This window comes from Trachemys scripta, chromosome 5 (assembly GCF_013100865.1).
Source record: "Trachemys scripta elegans isolate TJP31775 chromosome 5, CAS_Tse_1.0, whole genome shotgun sequence".
NCBI lineage: Eukaryota > Metazoa > Chordata > Testudines > Emydidae > Trachemys > Trachemys scripta.
The window spans coordinates 110,349,359-110,372,148 of record NC_048302.1 but is presented as its reverse complement, the minus strand read 5'-3'; the positions used below and the strand labels follow the sequence as shown (position 1 = coordinate 110,372,148).

At 41.7% G+C, this 22,790-nt stretch overlaps 1 protein-coding gene across 10 annotated transcripts in view; it reads right to left on the bottom strand.

Annotated features, from left to right (window-relative positions):
- Positions 1 to 22,790, bottom strand: part of PROM1 (prominin 1) — an 84,303-nt gene that overhangs the window by 47,180 nt on the left and 14,333 nt on the right. For all 10 annotated transcript variants that reach the window (XM_034772186.1, XM_034772194.1, XM_034772189.1 and 7 more), the window contains exon 3: positions 4,145 to 4,203. In XM_034772186.1, coding sequence (XP_034628077.1) covers positions 4,145 to 4,203 — 59 coding nt within the window. The remainder of the gene's footprint in view (positions 1 to 4,144; positions 4,204 to 22,790) is intronic.

Genomic DNA, 22,790 nt, shown 5'->3' with positions numbered 1-22,790 from the left:
GGGGCAGGTGAGCCGGTGGCGGAGGCGGGGGGACTGAGGAGATGAGCAAGCAGGCAGTGGCGGGGGGTGAGTAGGCGACCCGGGGTAGGGGGGCTGAGGAGGCGAGTGGTGAGTCGGTGGCTGACCTGTTCTACTGATCTGGTCTGGCTCCCATCCCCTCTCCCAGGGCCGGCTCCAGGCACCAGCAAAACAAGCAGGTGCTTGGGGCGGCACATTTCTAGGGGAGGCATTCTGGTGCCGGCCATCATAGGTGCCGACTCTGCGGCATGGGGAAAAAGTGCCCCAGCTCGCCTCTGCCTGCTCTCCTGAGCACGCCGCCGCTGCCACACTTCTCCCCCCTCCCTCCCAGGCTTGCTGCACGCGAAACAGCTGTTTCGCGCAGCAAGGCTGGGAGGGAGGGGGGGAGAAGCCATGCGGTGGGGCGCTCGGGGGAGGCGGCGGAGGTGAGCTGGAGCGGGGAGTGGTTCCTCTACCCCCCCGTTACTTCCTGCGCCACCCCACCCTACCTCACCTCTGCTCCGCCTGCTCCCGTGAACGCACTGCCGCTCCGCTTCTCCCCCCTCCCTCCCAGGTTTGCCATGTGCGAAACCACTAATTTTGCACAGCAAGGCTGGGAGGGAGGAGAAGCCGAGCGGCGGGCGCTCGGGGGAGGCGGTGGTGGAGCGGAGGTGAGCTGGAGCGGGGAGCAGTTCCTCTACCCCCCATTACTTCCTGAGGTCCCCCCACCCTAGCTCACCTCTGCTCTGCCTGCTCCCCTGAACGCACCGCTGCTCCCCTTCAACGCTCTCCCTCGCCTGAGAGGGGGGAGGAAGCGGAGCGGCGGCACGCCCGGGGGAGCAGGCAGAGCGGAGGTGAGCTAGGGCAGGAGGTCACGGGGGGCTCGCAGGAAGTAATGGGGGGAGAGAAATGCGGCACACCGGGGAAAGAGGTGGTGCTGGGGATTTGGGGAAGAGGTTCGGAAGGGGTGGAGTTGGGGTGGGGCTGGGGGCAGAGGGGCATGAAAAAGAAAGGGGAGGCAGCCACAATTTTTTTTGCTTGGGGTGGCAAAAATCCTAGAGCCAGCCCTGCCCTCTCCAAGGGTTGCAGCTGTCTGGAGGTGCCTGCCTTCCACGCCTTCCTCATTCACACTTCATTCATTCAACAGGGCAATTGATTACAAAGAGGGGGGAAGATCTTATTCTACTTCTAGCAAAAAGACATTTTTCTTTTACCTTAATTATACTACCTTAGAGGCCCACTATAACATATTACCGAGGTTCAATACTGCTATTTCGGTGTGGCGGCGCTGGGGAAGGAGGGTTTTTTCCCACAGGGCAGGTGGTGCGGGGGTGGGGGGCGTGTTTCGGCGGTGCTGGGGGGCTTTGTTTCCGGGGGGGGGGCGGCGCTGGGGGAGGTGTTGTGTTTCGGGGGGGGGGGGAGAGGGGCGGGGGGGGGGGGTGTCGGCGTTCGGAGGGTTTCGGCCCTCAGCTGTTTTCTTTGGAGTAATACAGCCCTCGCCGCTTTACGAGTTGCACAGGCCTGAAAAGAGCAACACTCTGATGCAGAAACTACAGAACCCAAAGCACCAAAAAAGAAAATCAACCTTCTGCTGGTGGCATCTGACTCAGACGATGAAAATGAACATGCAGTCTGTACTGCTTTAGACTTATCAAGCAGAACCCATCATCGGCATGGACTCATGTCCTCCGGACTTGTGGTTGAAGCATGAAGGGACATATGAATCTTTAGGGCATCTGGCACATAAATATCTTGCGAAGCCGGTTATAACAGTACCATGCGAATGCCTGTTCTTGTTTACAATGTCACCTGAAAGTAAGCGGGCAGCATTATCTCCTGCAAATGTAAACGAACGTATTTGTCTTAGGTGATTGGCTGAAGAAGTAGGACTGAGTGGACTTGTAGACTCTAAAGTTTTACATTGTTTTGTTTTTGAGTGCAGTTATTTTTTGTACATAATTCTTCATTTTTAAGTTCAACTTTCATGATAAAGAGATTGCACTACAGTACGAGTATTAGGTGAATTGAAAAATACTCTTATTTTTTTACAGTGCAAATATTTGTAATAAAAAAATAAGTGAGCACTGTACACTTTGTATTCTATTTTGTAATTGAAATAAATATATTTGAAAATGTAGAAAACATCAAAAATATTTAAATGGTATTCTATTATTGTTTAAAAAGCAGACAGTCCTAGCCCCTACCCTGTCATTCTCCCACATCCCACTTGAATGCCCTGACCACCAAGTTATATTGGCCATTCGGAGGAGGGTCTCTCTCTGGTTTTCATGAAAGAACTGCAAAGGTCTCCATTTCTTCCCATTGTGGAACAGGAAAATTTTCAAAATCTCAGAAAGTTTTGTGTTCCAGCTCCAATTAAGATGCCCATCTACCCAAACTGTGAGATATGGATATTTATTATATGTACCTCCATAAATTCCATGAAACACTTATTGGAAATGTCATCAAATTTAGCTACAATTTATCTAAGGTGGTAATGGCCCTGGATATATTTTTCATAAAAACAAATTTTATTCTTCATTGTAAATGGGTACCAAAAATTGATTTAGAAAATAAAGTTCATCTGTCTCACAAAAAAAAAAAATAAAAAAAAAAAAAAAAAATATATATATATATATATATATATATCCTAAAATCATGGCAGCATGATCAATTGGGTATCTGTGGGGACATAACCGCAGTTCCAGTCAATTTTTGGTTTATCCTGGCCGAAGGTGATTTATATTCTAACATACCTGAGATCGTAGTTGTCCTAGCACCCTCTGTGGCTAAGACAATAGTTTAGTTTAAAAATGAGTTTATTAGGAAGGCTTACTACACAGGATTACAGCTGACAGTGGTTTCAAGTTTCCTGTGAATTCTATCCCAGTTTCTGAAGTAGCAGGGAATGACCTACGGATGTCACCGACGATCTAAAGACCTTCTTCAAAGGGTCAGTTAGTCCATGAAATTCAACTCCTAGGCTTCCTTATATGTATGCAAGGTGTTTTGTTTGGCCCTGCAGCCTCTAATGCATCATTACCACAAACCCCTCCAAAAAAACTTGTGACATTGGGAGGAACTTGGTACAGCCTTAGGACAAGTTCCAAGCATCTGGATACCAGGCAAAGAATATCAGGCTAGAAAGGCTTCCCAGAAAGGCCTCAAGTCAGTGGGCATGAGTCTAGGGACCAGATTTGTCTTCCTGATCGCACACAATATTATCCACAGCATGCTCCAGTAACCTATAACCTACCAGATGGTACAAAGTATCATGTCACCAATCTGGGCCCAGTTAAGTTCTTTACTGCAGGAATTCAACCCACCACAGTGCTTGAGTATGGCTCAAGGAAATGAACTAGTAGCACATCCAAATTGGGCTGTATTCCCTGTTGCTGGATATCTTGAAAATGTACACTATTCCAGGGTAACCATGCCATAGGGAGAAGGTAGGGAAAACATGTTTCTGAATCACTTTAAACTAAAAAATATTTTATCATCAGTAGAATGTGGAAACTCAGCTGTCTGGAGGTAGTAAATGAAACCAGCCTTTTTCTTAACACAAAGCCAGAGCTTAGTTTCTGTGTGACAGATACAATCACATTTTTATAGCTGGATTGCTAGTGAAAACTGCTGCTAAGACTGCCTGAGTAATTCTATTTTAAAGCCTATTTTTAGTCAGTTTTTGGACCTCCCATGACATCAAAAAAATAACATACATAGAAAAAGACAAATAATATATATTTTACAATAAATATTTACATGCAATCATTGTGTGTGCTAAAAATAAGCATTATTATAGGGTTAAAATGATTCTGGTATCTGAAGACCAGCAGGAATTCCTTTTTCATAACTAGTAAAAATCTGCTCTTTTTTGTTTCTAAACATTTTGGCTTCAAATATTAGTTTTGCACAAAAGATTAGATACATTTCATGAACACTTTCTTACAAAAATTTTCTTAATATTTTTCAAAAAAGATTTTTACATGGTATTTTATTTGAAACCATGAAAATAGTTATTGTCTGATGTCAATAATATATCCAATTGTTAGTTTCAATTATTCTTCTCTATTTATGGAAGAGAGTCTTAATGTTTCAACTAAATTATGAATACATGCACTTCCATTACTATGTGTAGACAAATTACCTTTTGATAATCACCCTGCACATTTCCAAACTTCTGCTGTGTTAGCTTTTGGATGAGATCTGAAAATAAGCAAGAACATTTCAGAGTTTTAGATAACATAAATTAGAAAATGTTAGTAAATTATATTGTAGGTTAGGTGGGATGAAACTGAGAACAGAAATCAAAGATGACAGACAAATATACCCAAGTTTCTATAACTATGGTAGAATACTACATTTTTAAACCCACCTGTACATTTTATGGGAATGTTGAATGATAACAAGGTTAATGAGGTCATACTGAGAAGCAGTCAAGTTATTTTTGTTGAGGTGATCTTATGTGCCGCAGACACCAGTGAAATGATAAATCAGATACTAGGTTACGTACTCCCTAGGCATATCGATCTGGGTGATTTTAATGCACCTTGTTTGTGCCATATTTTTGTTGGAAAACCACCTACTCAGCAATTAAGTTTTTTATCATAACAATCCTCTGAAGTATATATACATACACCCCCACTCCCAATTGAATTGTATAACTGGTGCTCAAATATTCCAATGTGGATATTCAATGTAGCTTTTTGGGTGGGTGGGGGGAGGTAAGGGTGTGGCATGGGCAGGGAGTCACTGTACTTGCAAACTTGCTGGAGGGAAGAAGGCACTCAGATCTCCCATACTGACCCCAATTTTCCACATCTCAGGCAAACAGTGTCCCACCTGGAGCTAACAGACTCCAGAGTCAAAGGCCAAATGGGATTCTCAGACACACCTACTTAGTATTACTTACTAACTATCTGTATTACCAGTGTCCATGTTGTGCTCTACTAATAACTCAGCCCAGTGTGTTAATTTTTAATTGGATTTGAAACATACCCAACATACAGCGACAGCCAAAAAAATGGAAGAGAAGTTCACCACAATATACTGTAATGGAATGTAAGGTGACAGTTTAATTTTAAATTAATATACTGTAAAATCTGAGTTCACTTGTAAGCTCTTAAGGACAGGGACCCTTCTGTGTTACATGTTCATACAGGTCCTACCATGCTGACGCTTCTAGGCACTATTGCAATCCAAACAAAATTTTAGAGTTACATCAACAAATGTTGATTTTTTTCCAATTAAAAACAAAGTTAAGATAGCCCAGGATATTAACTTTGTCTGGGATATAAAACCTTTCAACCCTACACTATCAGTTTAAATCCAGACCAGATGGCAGTGGCTGATTGTAGTTAATTGATGGCCATTTAATAGCCCATGTGAAGTACAGGAGGGGGAGTCAATCCAATTCCAAGTGAACATGTGGCAGTGTATTGATTTTGGCACATTTGGAAGGCTAAGGTCTCTTGGAAACTCATTCTCACCCTCATCGTTTGTCCCTCCAGGTCAGAGATGTGGTATCACTGGCAGACAGATGAAAGAAAGAAAGCTTACGTTGTATTATCTATTGCATTGTATTATCTATGCCTCTATTCTGTAGCTCAAGGAGGATTAAGAGTTCTGAGGATTGAAGTCCCCAGAACTCTTAATCCAGCACTTTTCAAAAACAAAAAATTCACTACAAATTTTTAGAGGTCATATGATGTGCTCAATGGAGTTAGCAGGAGTACTTGTGGCTCCCAATTCCCCTCCAGTTTTTACAGCAAAAATCCTGGGGGGCGGGAAGGGGGAGGACAAAACCTCAAACATTCACTGACTCCCCAAATCTAAAGGCAGAGGAATACGTACCTGCCTGATTTATGGGGAAAAATAAAATGAATGTTACTCAGAAAACTGCTTTAAAGAAAAGAAAGTGGGTGAGGTAATATCTTCTATTGGACCAAATTCTGTTGGTGAAAGAGACAAGGTTATGGGCTAGGAACAGCTCTTCTTCAGTTGTTGAAGAGCTGTTCTTAGCTCAAAACCTTGTCTCTTTCACCAACGGAAGTTGGTCCAACAGAAGATATTACATCACTCACCTCATCTCGCTAATATCCTGGGACCAACACAGCTACAACAACATTGCAAACATCAAAGGAAAGAAGCAAATATGCAATGAGCAAGGCAGCAGTGGCTGTTTCTAGCACACCAAGGTAGATGTACCAAGTGAGGAAACTGCAACTACCAAGACTGGGGGGGGGAGAGAGGGGGAAGAAGGGGAATTACTGCTAACTCATCTGTCATAGAAACTACAGATTAAAGTGGAAATGCAGGATAGCAAAGCTATTACAATAGCAAAAGCCATATAAGAACATGCAATAGATAACCAAGGAGTTTGTATTGCAAAGCATCATCATTTGGGGAAAGACTAAAAAATGTTCTTGAGGCATTTAGCTCTATTTTTCCAGCAGAGGTACATATAAAGGCTTCCTGGAAGGCAGAGAATCCTAATCAAGGCAAATATTTTGAAACATGGCTATTATACACTTTAAATGTTAGCAGACCTCTAATTGAAAGGACACAGAATTGCAGGGGCGATAAGCAACACACCAAAAGCTATAGTTGTGAGATTACAAACATATTGGGATCAACAAGGAGTCCTTACTCCATCAAAATCAGTAACTGAGGCCAAGGACTCTGGAAAGAGAATTTATATTTCCCAAGATTTTTCAGCTGCAATACAGAAACACAAAAGCAGAATAGAACCCATTGATGCAACAACTCCACACCAGACAAATTCAATGAACTGTCTTAGCCAAACACAATGCAGATTTTCTACAAAAACCCTACACACCTTTCCCACGTCAAAAAACTTCCATATCTAAAATAAACAGGACCCACCTGGTGCATAGAAGTGTAATGTAAATTCCTGATTTCTTTGTAGACAAATGTCTTTTCTAATAACCAGCAATGGTTTAAAAATTGGTGTAAATTGGTATAACTCTACTGAACTAAATGAAGCTGTGCCAATTTACACTGAGTAGCTGGTCCTTTATTTGTCATTTATTTACAGGGCCCAGCCTTGGACCATCCACTTATACAAGGTACAATCAAGATCTCACGCAAGATTAGAAAAGCTCTCTGAATACAATACAAAAGCTTCTTGAGAATAACCAATAAGGGGAAATCAGCTTTTCACAAGGACTAACTGATTTTATATTTGGAACGTGGGGAAGTATGGGCCTAGAAAGGATATTGGACTCTGCAAGAATAGGCACAAATAGCAGGTTTCCCATACTTGCAACTAAAAAAGCTTCATGCAAGCAATGGCTGTGCTACCTGCAGCTGAGAAACCGCATTTAAAAAAAATATATGTTGAAATTAAAAGGTCGCTGGTACTGCATCCTACTGAACAGTGAACCCTCCCCCCTCCCTCCCCCCCCATTAAGGCTAATGCTGTTGCATTAGCAGCTAATAAAATACTAGTGGAACCTAACTTAAGAGAATTTCATAGTAGAGCTGGTCAAAAATTTCCCAATGGAACAGTCTTCCATTGGAAAATGCTGAATCAACTCTCAACATCTTGATAAAAAAAATTTGAAGCCCTTTTTTGATATTTATATTACACAACATTACCCAATATAAAAGTGAAAACAATCTAAACAGAAACACTTCGATAAGGTCATTTTGATATTTCTGAAACAAAATGTTTCCGCATTTTAGTTTTGTGGGAAATTTAAAATTTTTGTTCCAATTGGGGATGATAGGAGATATCGAAACACCAGAATTTCCTGTGGAATGGAAATTAAGTTTCACAACCAGTGTAACCTTGTAGGCACCTTTGCCTTTTGGAATTAAGTATTAAACAGAAATCAGCCAAATGCCATATATTTAACGAAACAAGAAAACAGGGAAGAGTCAACTAACTTATTTTTTATTTTAATGAATTTGAAAAGTCTCTGAATCACAGAAGTTTTACTCAGACACTATTACCTCACTATTAGAGCGGTCAGTCAAGACTGGTCAAACTAATTAGGAAATACTATGAAAAACTGATGGAGAAAGTAGTTTTTCAAACTGTGTGAATTACTGCATACACTTCGAAGTAGGCCCAACAGAAACAAACTAACTATCTTTAACATCATGATTATCAAGATTAATGTGTTATTTAGCAAGTAGTCATATATTATATCCCCTCAATTAATTAGACAAAGTAGGCATTAAATACTGTATGAAGTTCAGATTTCACTCCAATAATGTGATTGCTATTCACCAAATAATGTGAACACTACTTTACTACTTTTCTCAATTTTTAGAAAGCCCATCATCTCTGCATTCACTCTTAGTAGGGTTTCCAGATGTGCCACAGACTACTAATCCTCTCTGACCAGGTGTCAGTCATTTATGCAAACAGTTATATTCTCTATGATTTAACTTAATATTTTAGAAGTTCTTTGGTCTCAACTGTAGTAACATCAGTCATAATGAACTCATTTGATATTAAAAGTGGAAGTCATTAAACATTAAATGTGCATTCAGGAGCAATAGCATCACTGTTGTAAGTTTTTGACAAAACAAGTCGTATTCCTACTAGGTGACAAATCTTCTTTCTACAGTTTACATTACGCTGTAGAAATCTATAAAATCGAAGGATTTGCCAACTTGAACGAACATATTTATTGAGTCCAATTCTTATTTCCAAAATAAAACTAACAGGAAGGCATTGTGAAAAGCACGATGACCTCTATTTACAAATTAACTGGATTAGTTTTTAAGTCTGTGACTGAGCAGATGTATGCATTGTTTCATATGACCAGTAATCCAAGGCTTTAACTTAGAACACATTTTATCACTGAGGTTAAAGAGCTTTACTTTATAAGGCTCACTTACAATACTAATTATGTTAATACTTTACTCAGTCTCTTTCCTGCTTTCCACGCACATGCAAGATGCCATCTGCTCTAACAGACTGAACTATTGACTTATTACACCACCATCTTACTGATACTAGCACCTTCTTGCAGAGGTGCATATAAACACTCCTTTCCACGTGGTGAGAGTGTTATGTAGATGTTTCTAGGTATGTCTGTTCAATGTTGTAATACTCAGGACCATAAAGTTTGTTTCTTGGCACTATTCAATGGAAAATGATGGCAAAAGACAATAGAGACTTAATAAGCTGTCTGGATATTAAAAACCAATACAACAAACTGGAACACAATTCCCACTGCCAGGAAAGTTTTACAGGACTAGATGACAGAAAAAACAAACAAACAAAAGTTGGGACAATACAATGGATAGGGGGTCTATTTACATTGCAGAGAAATCACTTTTCGCAGCTTGGTCACGGCATAAATAATTTCATGGATGTGAAATTTGTTATTTATGCTGTGACCAACAAAAAATGTGCGATTTCTCCACAGTGTTTCTCAAACTAGGGGCCCATGGCCCAAAAGGGGGTCGCAAGCCTCTTAGGGGGTCATGGTATTGCCACGCTAACTTCTCTACGGCTGCTGGTGGCACTGCCTGAACCTGCCCAGATGCCCAGCTCAAATGGCAATACTACAGCACAGACATAAGGGCGTGGCCAGCAGCTACCACTCTACCCTCTGCTTTCAGGGCTGGGTGGCCAGATACCAGATTTCAATACGTGACAATTTTCACAGCAGCAAATTTGGTAGATCCCTAACAATTGGGGATATTATTCTTGTTCTTAGTGCCTCTAAAAAGAGCATTTAAAAAAAAAAATGAATTACTTTGGGCCAAATTCAGTTCTAGTGTCACTCCAGTAAAGTCAATGAAGTTACGCCAGAAATACATTTGCCCCATTATGCGTAATACAGAATATTAGTCCCTGATTCTGAAAAGTAATTAAGCATATACCTAATTTTAAGTGAGTAGCACCTATGACTTCAATGGGGCTATTTAAAATATACCTTGCTGACGCTGGGACTAAGACAATGATGGAAAACTACATCGTGATAAAGTTGCTCACCACTTTAATAGTGTTAAAATACTCTCACTCTTAACACATGTCCTGGTATTTCACTGTATAACTCAAGTCAACAGGATTACTCATATGCTTAAAAGTTAAGCATGTGCTTAAGTGCTTTTCTGGATTGGTGTCCATGCGAGAACATCTAGTGTCAAAATAAGTAATTTCACAACACTTAGAAAATTTACCTATTACTGCTACTTCAAACTCATTGTTTCTTTTAAAATATGACTTGTGAAGGTCTGCCCCAGGTTTTAATGCAAACTTTCAAGATTAGTCAACGCACAGCAAGTTTCATACTTATTGGAGATATCAAAAAAATAGTTTGTGATTTCACAGAAAAGATAAGTGGAAGTTCAATTTGTCATCAAAGTCTCTGTTTTGACTTCATGGGACTGATCCAAAGCCAACTGAAGTCAGTCGGAATCCTTCCACTGACTTCAATAGGAGTTGGATCTGATCCTTAGTGAAGAGGTCCCCTCAGTCTGGAATCTAGGCTACCACTCCTTGTTGCCACATCATTGCCAGATGGCTTTCAGCGCCCACCATAGCTCTTTATTCCAGCTGCCCCCTAAATCAGCTCTAGTTTTCTACTACCTCAGTCAGACAAGAGCTCCTAGTGGCAGGGGCAATGGCAGAAGGACCCAGCACACAGGCTGTTGCAGAGTGGGACAGGCCCCTCTGCGTAGGTCATTTCTGCCCTGCTTACACCATGGAATCTTTACCCTCCTCAAGCAAGGAGAAAGTCCACAAGACTCAGCCCTCTCCCAGGGCAGACACCAGGCAGGCAGTCCATTTGATACAGGAAGCATCTGAGCTAAGGCAGGGATCCAGATGGGGACCAAGTGTTCCCTCTTTCCTCTCTGCTTATGTTCCTTGTAGCCTTCTGGCCTGTGTGTGAAGTGTCTACATTGCAGTAGGGAGTGAGTGGCCTAGCCTATTCCTCCCCATGCTCCAAGCTCCAGTGGTTAGGGACTCCGGAGCAGGTAAGAGAGCTTACTCCGCTTCTCACAGGGTCTCCTTTAGGCAGGTTACACCCATTTTCCCCAAAGATGAGGGAATTAGGGGTCTTTCCTCATAGTAGCCCTGTCCCTTTATATTTGGCAAGGTCTCTCTCCATGCAGTTGCTAGCTCCATCTTCAAGGTTAACTAGTTTCCATAGTGATCAGGTCATTCAGTTACCATTCTTTTGCCCCCCTCTGTCAAAGAAACTCCTTACTTAAGTGTAATCCGGGCATTACATTCTTCCTGCATGAAACCTGGAAGTAAATTTTAAATTTACTTACTTTAAAATTACTGTTGACTTGAGTTATACAATGAAATACCAGGACATGTGTTAAGAGTGAGAGTATTTTGACACTATTAAAGTGGTGAGCAACTTCATCACGATGTAGTTTTCCATCATTGTCTTAGAGTTCCAGCGTCAGCAAGGTACATTGTAAATCAGACTTATCTGTACTGTTCAAAAAGGTACAAAAAGGAGGGAAAGGACTCGCATGAAAGAATTACTTAATAGTAAAGATACATGCCTTGTGTGTCAAAGCACATACCCTTTGTGAGTTGGCCACCTCTTGGACAGAAAAGGTAGAAACCTGGCAATCATAGGGCATTGCAGAACTGATGTCTGCTGACATAACTTTTGGGTGCATGTTCTGAGATCCAAGACCACACCTCCTATTTCTCTCTCAGGAAGAATGTCCAGGGTTATCAGAGGGTATGACACAACTTGTGCTGTGTCTAATTTGTTGGGCTTCTTGCAGGAAATGAAGATATTCGTCCTGCCTAGTAAATTGCCATTCTCTAGAGGAGCCCACCAGCACAGAAGTCACTTGACTACTCTGCATACAGCTGGTTTATCTAGTAATGTATTTCAGAGTTCTCAGTTTTGAATTAGTGACTGAGCATAAGGAAGCTTTGACTGGAGCAAAATGAGTCAGGACTGCTGGAAGGGTAGCGATAATGGTAATCAAAAAATTAGCAGTTAGCCAGTTGACACTTGCAAATAGTCTTTAAAATAATTTAGATAATTGTATGTAACAGTATTTTAGATATGTGAATATGGGAAGTTAAATAAACTCATGCCTCTTATGCCACAACAATTAGAATGTTTCATAGAAACCCCACAAAAAACATGCTGCCCTAGGGGATCCTAGAAACCGCCACAAACAGCACCAAGTGGATCCAATGCTCAGCGGACTTAATATTTGTATTAAGGATGGGAACTCACATTGCCAGATTCTAAACCCACTCAAACATTGTTAGCTCGTCACAGAATGGAGCAGCTAAAATTTCAAGCGTTTCTCCCTCTCTACTCACTCAAATCCCAAAATGCAGATCTGTCTTTTACAGTAGATGCAACACATAAAATGAACCACGGGGTACGTGTAAAGTAAGTGCTTACAAAAAATAGCAAACTTTCAGAATGTATATTGCTATCTTTGTAGTTGAATAGTTAAGCCACTGAACTATCTATCAAATTTCAAAAAAAGAGTTGTATACGAATATCAGGAGCACAGTTGGGATGGCGGGAAAATGGGATTGGGATGCAGTGTGGAATAGGAGATGGGGAGAACAGCAAGTGTGAGCGTGACAGGAAACTGTATGAATGCTATTAAGAGGGAGAACTTTATCAGAGAGCATGTGTACTATAGGCTTTTGCTTTCAAAAGGCAATGCAATTCATAGGAATGTTGAGGTGTGATACAGCAAGAGTAGCTGGGTGAATGGGAACATACAAATTTAATAGATCCCTCTTCTCACAAGCAAATCTCATTGAACTCCTGAAGAGACAAAATATAATTTATTAGCCAATAGACACACTCCTGTTCAATAAACGTTTAACTCATACATGCACAGGAGCTCCTTATTTTCCAAAAACAGACGGAAGCGTGGTAATTTTATTAACAGAACAGCCTCAAAGTCTGTTATTAGCAGAACTAAGCAATTTAAACCTCCATTCTCCCACAAAAGTTCCTCAGTCTTTACAGCTGCCAAGCCCTGGGCATGCTCCCCTAACACTCTCACATCATCTATCTACACAGTAATCCATACAGACAAAAATTTTAAAAAGCATAGTCAGAAAGCAAATCATTCAAAAAACAAAAGCCATTATGTTGATTGTCAAGAAAATGGGATACACAGAATAAAAGGTTTTTCCTTTGAAAATAACCTTTTCAGGGATGTGGTGATTGTTCTTCACGACACAGAAAATTCTTACTTGTTGCAAATTTGCAACAAAAACCAAAAAAAGTTGCCTTCAGAAAAATCTTTGCTCAAAAATCTGCATACATAATTCAAATGTCAAGTAGGATGCACTTGAAAGAGTATTCTATACAGAAATTACATTCTATCATTTTTACTAAGACATTTTAAAGCTTAAACTAAACCATATTGTTTACAGCACTATAATTATCCATCACCATATATTTTGTGTCCGTAGTGGCTATATGAAGCTCTCTCTTCTAGGCCACCATCTGGTAAAGATTTACAACAGATTAAGGGCAAGGGTTCAGCTCAGGGTGCTGTACAGGATTGCATGTTTTAACCCCCTGCAGATGCTGAACAACTTGCTGGTACTTTATGGTTTGCATGTCCAAGGTGTACTGGAGTAACACCTTAAAACATTTAAAGAGATTATTTTAACACACATGTATAACAAGGTTGTTTTACCTTAAGTGTCAGATTTCCAGCTCCCTCCCTCTCCTTTCAAAAAACGTTCCAGTATATTGTAAGTAAACTGAGAATAGGACAGAATTCTGCTTTCATACTCTAACTTGTGCCTATGGCAACATGAATGCAGACAATTGGAAGTGACACACAGGAGAGCCCTACTGGTATTGGTTTTTAATTACTTCAACAACTGGCTTTTTGGCAACCACAGTATGGTCTCAGAATTCCTCCTCTGTATTTGCCATTTCTCTGCAAGGGACAGTATACTTCATATGAACCTGAACAACTAAATGGTTGCAGAAGTACCATAGGTCACAGACTGACTGAGCTCAAATGTTTAACATTTTTAAATAAGATCTGAATTATGCTGTGCCTTCTTCTCCCCCTTCCCTCACACCCGTCCCACTCAAAACACAATAGGGGCAAAGTTTCCTTGTTTCCTTATGAAACCAGAGTACTGTACATGGTTCCAATTGAAAAGTCAAGGAGTTGTGTTTTAGTATAAGATGTTTAATGAGGTACATAACATACAGTCTGCAGCAGATATTCTGAGGCAAACTCTCAAAATCAGGTGGTTTACAAGACACGCAGCAGATACTTTTGACAGAAAAAAACAAAACAAAACTCCAATATAAATAAAGTTTCCAGAATTTCTGTTATGGGGTTGGCAAGGAAAGATTAGTACATGTAGAATCCAATTAATCAGAGTTTGATTAAGTCTCCTGGAGTTCTATGTTGGAGAATGTTGGCTTTCTTGCTAGCCCACCAGCTTTGATGAGGCCACACAAACATTGCTCCTTAAAAAGTCATTTGTTCTGTAAAAGAAGGCTAATAGTTATTTCTGACCCTCTGGGTTTTATCCCTTTAAAACCTGCCACCATGCTCATTCCAAGATGGAGAAAGATGCTGTGGAATCCAAAACTCTATTTACCCCAAGAGTTGAGTTTTGCCAACCCGTATTTGTTGTTGAAACATGCATGACTGTCTACTTATATTCAGCAGACTTCTTGAATGGTGAAGAGACATCAATGCTAATACATAGTAGTCTGACTAGTGTCTATTCAAAACACATGAAACATATTTTAGCTAATAAGAACAGGAAGCAATTTACAAAAGGCTACATCTTAAAAATATACCTGAAAATAATTTTTGGCACTTAGGTTCCAGATTTTGGAAGAATATTTTAAATACTTGAGTTCTCAAGAGCAGATGAAGTGCAGAATATTTCTGATATTTTTCTCTATTAAGAATAGTTAACTGCTGCTTTCCAAATCTATAGTTTCAGCTGAAAGGCAGAGAAAAGCATAGTGCTTATTCTTGCCTATCAAAGAGAAAGCACAAATTTTAGAAAGTTATTTCCACCCTTATCAAAATCCTCATTTCATTAAATATGTTATGAATATTGCAGCATTTTCGGACTTGGATCTGAATAGCTAAAAGGACTGTGACGTAGGTGACAATCTTTAAAAACTGGAAAGGAAATCCTACTGAGGAAAATAGAAAGGAGCATAGACTGACAAGTCAAGTATCATTAGGCAGGCCAAAAAAGATTTTGAAGAGCAACTAGCAGAAGACACAAAAACTAATAACAAAATTTTGTTTAAGTACATTAGAAGCAGGAAGCCAGCCAAACAATTGGGGGGTGAGAGCATCAATAGAGGAAGTTTTGGAACAAGTTGATACATTTAACAGTAATAAATCACCAGGAACAGATGGTGCCTAAGAGTTCTGAAGGAACCCGAATATGAAATTGCAGAACTACTACTGTGGTATGTAACCAGTTGCTTAAAATCAGCATCTGTTCCAAATGACTGGAAGATAGCTAATGTAAGAATGATTTTTTTTTTTTTTTTTTTTTAAAGGGCTCCAAAAGTGACCCTGGTAAGCCGAACTCCAGTACAAAGCCAACTGGTAGAAACTATAGTAAAGAACAGAATCAGACATATAAACACGATTCGTAGGGGAACGAGTCAAGATAGCTTTTGTAAAAGGAAATCATGCCTCACCAATCGACTAGAATTCTTTGAAGGGTCAACAAACGTGAACAAGGGTGATCCAGTGGATACAGTGTACTTGGATTTCCAGAAATCCTTTGAACAAGCCACACCAAAGGCTCTTAAGCAAAATAAGCAGTAATGGGAGAAGAGGTAAGGTCATCTCATGGATCAGTAACTAAGTTAAGAGATAGGAAACAAAGGGTAGGAATAAATGGTCAGTTTTCAGAATAGAGAGGTAAATTGTGCCCAAGGATCCATACTGGGACCAGTGCTGTTCAACATATTCATAAATGATCGGGGAAAAGGGGTACAGACGCTCCCTGACTTATGCAAGATGTTCCGGAACGGAACGCTTGCGTAAGTCAAATTTTGCGTAAGTCGGGGTGTATACCTGACAATTACCAAAAAAAATCCCATGCTTACGGAATTTACAGAACTTTTTCCGTAAATGCAGGTTTGCGTAACGCGGGGAGCATCTGTAAACAGGGAGGTTGTACAGTTTGCAGACAATATAAAATTATTCAGGATAGTTAAGTCCAAAGCAGACTGCAAAGAGTTACAAAGGGATCTCACAAAACTGGGTGACTAGTTAACGAAATGGCAGATGAAATTCAATGTTGATAAATGCAAATTAATGCACATTAGAAAACAATCCCAGCTGAACATAAAAAATGATGGAATCTAATTTAGCTATTACCACTTAAGATAGAGATCTTGGCATCATCGTGGATAGTTCTCTAAAAATATCTTGTCAATGTACAGCAGGAATCAAAAAAGCTAACAGAACATTAGGAAAGGGATAGATGATAGAAAATATATCTTAATGCCACTATATAGAGCCATAATAGGCCCACACATTGAACACTGAGTGTAATTCTGTTTGCCCGAGCTCCAAAATGATACTGTACATTAGAATTGGAAAAGGTACAAAGATGGTCAACAAATATGATGGAGGGTATGGAACAGCTTCTGTGTGAGGAGAGATTAAGAAGACTGGGACTGTTCAGCTTGGAAAAGAGATGACTGAGGCGGGATATAATAGAGGTCTATAATATCATGAATGGAGTGGAGAAAGTGAATAAGGAAGTGTTATTTATCCTGTCACATAATACATGAAGCAGAGAGTCACCCAACAAAATTAATAGGCGGCAGATTTAAAACTACATAAAGGAAGTACTTCTTCAGAGAATGCAGAGTCAACCTGTGGAACTTACTGCCAGGGGATGCTGGAAAGGCCAAAAGTATAATTTGGTTCAATAAAGAATTAGATAAGTTCAGGGAGGATAGGTGCAGCATTGGTGTAACCCCCATGTTCTAGCAGAAGTTTCCACTGGCCGAAGCTCAGATCAGATGACACGGGGATGAATCACTTGATAATTGCCCTGTTCTGTTCATTCCCTCTGAAGCACCTGGCACTGGCCACTGCTGGAAGACAGGATACTGGGCTAGATGTACCATTGGCCTGACCCAGTATGGACATTCTTATGTTCAGCATTTCAAATACATCCCAGGTCAACAGCAACTGAAAAAAGTTGTCATCTCACAGCCGTTTGCTGGCCTATGAGAGATGAGTGCATAATCTCAATCTAGTTCCACACTGGAACTCTTATTAGTCATTTCTGCCTTTGACTCAACTTACAGAGTAGTTTAGAAATATTTATCATGTGTAAGACACCTATATAGTAGGTAAATATCCCTATACTATATTATAGATGAGGAAAAGTGAGGCTTAGAGAAAAGTAAATGACTTGTTTGAGGTTACGCAGCAAAGTCAGTGTACATTCTACCCCCATATAACACTGTCCTCGGGAGCCAAAAAAATCTTACCGCATTATAGGTGAAACCACGTTATATCAAACTTGCTTTGATCTGCCGGAGTGTGCAGCCCCGCCCTCCCGGAGCATTGCTTTACCGTGTTATAGCCGAATTCGTGTTATATCAGGTCACGTTATAGCAGGGTAGAGGTGTATTAACTAGGATAAGACCAAATACATTTATACCATAGTATTTCATAGGCTAATCACTGTCTAACCTCTTTTTTCAGTGAGCCAATCAGTATAGTGGGCTAATGATGGTTAAGCTACATATAGCTGTGGAGAACTTTTTAAATGTTTTGCATTTTGCCTGTGAAACATTATCCTGGCAAGGGTTCATCTTGTAAAGTTATGCCTCATAGATATTTCAAGTTACTGACATGTGTATATCTATCTACCTATCTCTCTTGCTAAAAATCTAAATATCCTCTGAAGAGCTCTACATTTTGGGAAACAAAAATCAGTATTTTAACAAAATAAGTTCACATAGGGATACAAAAGCCATCACAGATTAAGAACAACGTTGTCTGAGACAGAAGCACAAGCCAATGTACGTATTGAATGTATACTCCATGCAGACAGGGGACCAGGCTGTTGGTAGAATGGCACAATATATCACCACATGCCCAGCTAACATGGGTACAAATAGCTGTGTAGATGATGAGGCATCACTTAGGCGAGTAGAGGAGAGTGCCCTACATGCTGAACCCACAGGGTATACACCTTACACAGCACTCTACACCTTACACAGCCAGGACTCCCACATCTACACTGCTATTTTTAGCAGCATAGTGTCTTGCTGCCTCCCCGCTGCCAGAGCCCTTCCTCGTCACAGAAAAAGGCTGTGGGCACCCCTGCCCACCCCACAAAAATGACAAAAGAAACTTCACAATCTAGAGCCCCAGCTGTCTTTTGTGCAGATTAGGCATGCTCTGACCATACCAATTGATCAGCTCCTGCAGACAAGACAAATGGAGGAACATCTAGTTTGAGAATCTCAGAGTTTAGGGGGTGAAGTATGGTGCTATCAGGATTTAGGCAGTTACCACATCATTTCCAGCTATTGACATGCAAGTTATTTTCATGCTAGACACAGACTTTAGGATTGTTAGCAGTCAGAAAGAAAGCCCCAGACGCCACTTCAGGAAACATCAAAAACAACTTGCTCTTATGTAAAGAAAACTGAACACCCGAACCCAAAACCTTTCGGACATTTCATACCTCTCTCGCTCTCTCGTTTGTCCTATGCCAACAACATTCAATGTTATTTATAATTAGAATGGGATATGGAGACTTAAACTGAGTATAATTGTTGACTGGTCCCAAAAAAAGGACCCTGAATTTAGACCTCGAGAAGGCAGAATCAGACACTCAGTAACAGTCAGGGCCATGCTCTTGTTCAGAAACCACACAGTTGTATAAATTGCCCAACTATACATGTTTTGTAGCAATTAGCTAGTAGCAGGATTTTACTAGTCCTTTTTAAAGCTACATCTAGGGTGACCAGACGTCCCGATTTTATCGGGACTGTCCCGATATTTGCTTCTTTGTCCCGCGTCCCGACCAATGTTTGGTCGGGACACCGGACAAAGAAGAAATTTTCCCTTCCGCTCTGGCGCTCGGGCCCCCCTCGCCCCGGCTCCGCCCTTCCTTCCCCCATTGGCTCCCTCCCCAAATCCCTGCCCTGGCCCCGCCTCTTCCCCAGCATTCCTCCTCCCTCCCAGGCTTGCAGCATGGCGGCGCAAGCTTGGAGGGACGGGGTGGCGGCGGCAGTGCCTGGATCCTGGAGCTGGTGAGTCAGCTCCAGCACCCGGGCACCGGGCGGGCAAAGGCGGGCTGGCAAGGGAGGGAGACAAGGGGGCTCAGCTGTGAGCCCCCCCGCCGCGCCAGAGGGCTTCTGCCCGGGCTGCTGCACCCGGGGCCGGGAGTGCAGCCTGAAGGCTGCTCCAGCCCTGCAGCCTGCGGGGCAGCGCGGTGGGTCCGGTCGGGGGCAGCGCGGAGCGGGCAGGGGCCAGGTGGGCAGCGCGGGGGCCTGGGCCAAATCCCTGCTGCTGCCGGGGAGCCCCGCGCCTCTCCCTCCTGCTCGCGGCTACGTCTCCTTCCCGGCAGGACGCGCCTCCCAGCCTCCCCGGCGCACATGCGTTGCGCGTCCAGCTGCTCCTTCCCGGCGGGAGGGAGACTAGGCGCAGGGGACGCGCGCCGCATGTGCCCGGGGCAGCGGGAGGCGCGTCCCGCCGGGAAGGAGCCACAGCCACGAGCGGGAAGGAGAGGCGCGGGGCTCCCTGGCAGCAGCGGGGATTCGGCCCCTGCCACTCGCCCCCCTTTTTGGCCCCCCCCCCGTCCCGATATTTTATGCTGGTAATCTGGTCACCCTAGCTACATCATAATTCCAACCACAGCACTGGAGGAGAGGATGAAGGCACAGGATCATATGGCACACTTAAAGGCATTGTGGAGTATATGCACATTTCTGAAACAATTTATAGATAAAAACAAGGAGTCTGGTGGCACCTTAAAGACTAACAGATTTATTTGGGCATAAGCTTTCGTGAGTAAAAACCTCACTTCTTCGGATGCATAGAGTGAAAGTTACAGATGCAGGCATTATATACTGACACATGGAGAGCAGGGAGTTACTTCACAAGTGGAGAACCAGTGTTGACAGGGCCAATTCAGTCAGGGTGGATATAGTCCACTCCCAACAACAGATGAGGAGGTGTCAATTCCAGGAGAGGAAAAGCTGCTTCTGTAATGAGCCAGCCACTCCCAGTCCCTATTCAAGCCCAAATTAATGGTGTTGAATTTGCAAATGAATTTTAGTTCTGCTGTTTCTTTTTGAAGTCTGTTTCTGAAGTTTTTTTGTTCAATGATAGTGACTTTTAAATCTGTAATAGAATGACCAGGGAGATTGAAGTGTTCACTTACTGGCTTATGTATGTTACCATTCTTGATGTCCGATTTGTGTCCATTTATTCTTTTGCTGAAGGACTGTCCAGTTTGGCCAATGTACATGGCAGAGAGGCATTGCTGGCACATGATGGCATATATAACATTAGTGGATGTGCAGGTGAATGAGCCCTTGATGGTGTGGCTGATGTGGTTGGGTCCTCTGATGGTGTCGCCAGAGTAGATATGGGGACAGAATAGGCAACGAGGTTTGCTACTGGGATTGGTTCCTGGGTTGGTGTTTCTGTTGTGTGGTGTGTAGTTGCTGGTGAGTATTTGCTTCAGGTTGGGGGGTTGTCTGTAAGCGAGGACTGGCCTGCCTCCCAAGGCCTGAGAGAGTGAGGGATCATTTTCCAGGATAGGTGGTAGATCGTGGATAATGCGCTGGAGAGGTTTTAGCTGGGGGCTGTATGTGATGGCCAGTGGTGTTCTGTAATTTATAGATAGTCTTTTGCATCTGGACTGAGACAATATAAATGTCATCTCACCAACTCTATAACAATACTCAGGGGATCTAAATTTTCTGTGGAAAGAATCCAAAGACATTTAAAGTCTAAGGGCAAAACTTAGCTTTCAGATCTATACAGCTGGTTTCAACTTCATTATAATACTTTCCCAACATGCACACATCTCCTTGGATATCATTGGAATGTCTGCACAAATAAGGAGAGCTTATTAGAGTAAAGATCCACATTTTTGCCTACTCTTTGGCTGAAACTATACTAAGAAGAAATATTTATTGGGTATGCACAAACTAATCAATTACTATACAGGATTAGGATGCCTACTACTTTCCCACGCCTTGTAACCTATCGCTTATATCAGCCCCTGTACCAGATTACTGGAGAATAGCTAATGTAACGTCAATTTTTTTAAAAGGCTCCAGAGGTGCTCCTGGCAATTACAGGCCAGTAAGCCTAACTTCAGTACCAGGCAAATTGTTTTTTCCAAATGTGCATTACTTTGCACGCAACACTGAATTTCATCTGCCATTTTGTTGACCCAACAAAGAAAATAATTAGATAATTTCATGGAGGATAGGTCCATCAATGGCTATTAGCCGAGATGGCCAGGGATGCATCCTCATGCTCTGGGTGTTCCTCAGCCTCTGACTACCAGATGGCACAACTGGACAACAGGGGATGGATCACTCAACGATTGTTCTGTTCAATTCCCTCTGAAGCATCTGGCATTGGTCACTATCGGAAGACAGGATACTGGGTTAGATGAACCACTGGGATAACTCAGTAAGGCCATTCTTATATTATTAGGCAAAATTACCTTGTGCTACTGATTAGATCTGGTTGTCCATTTCTAGTTAACTTAATTTTGCTCCTTGTTAGTAACTGGTTAAATTAACAAGGGAAGCAAAGAAATTAGTGTTGAAGCTCTACAAAGGTAACAATTTTAATCTATTACATTAAGTTACAATAGTTTTGTGTTAAGACTTGCAAAGAGATTCTGCTTCAATGCCGTACACGTAACACCATATCAAATGCAGTTTTCGGAATCAAACAATTCATAACATCTTTCCCTTTCCACTCATCATTTGAGTAGGTTTTACCTGTGCTTTGTTAGTTTACTTACAGTTGAGACAGTGAAAGTGCTATGCAGTTATAGTAAATTCTACTCAATGTAGTTATTTTCCTGAAATTTTTTTTAGAAACATTATCTAATCATTGTAATATTTGAGAGAGATATGGAAGTTTTACAGATGGGGAAAATGAGGCAGAGAGGTTACAATGCTGAGCACTGCCACTTGCAAATCCCAATGACTTGAAAATCAGGGCATAACTGTCTTGCCTAACATCACATGGGGATTGAATGACAGAGCTAGCATTGGAACTCACAAGTTCCTAAACCCCAGTCTTGTGCTCACACTACTAGACAATAGCTCTCAGACCGATTGCACTCTTGAGTTCTGAGATTCAGTCAATACTGTACTTGGGAAACACAATATTTTAATCCTCCCTCCCCATGGGAAGTAGTGTGTTTAACACGTCAAACCATGTTTTGCTGTGAAGCCATACGTTTGACAAGTTTACTTTTATGTTTAAACTTTCATTCCACACCTCCCCCACCACCACCAACTGGTTTGTTCTAAACGGTGCATATCTGGAAGGTAAAGGTTGGAACTCGCCAATCTTGTGCCTTAGCACCAGACAGTGCAGTCACCCCATAATACACTGCCTGTACCACACTGATTAAGTACAGTGGGCCATGCTTATAATTTTGTCTTATTTTACTGGAAAACAAATGGGTGTTTCTCCTTAGCCTGCTTCCCTTACCAGCTTCTCACTCTTTAGCTAGAAGAGGAAAACTTCTAAGATGAATATTTGCTGTGCACACCCTGTTGGCAAATGAATCCCAGATCATCATCATTTTATGG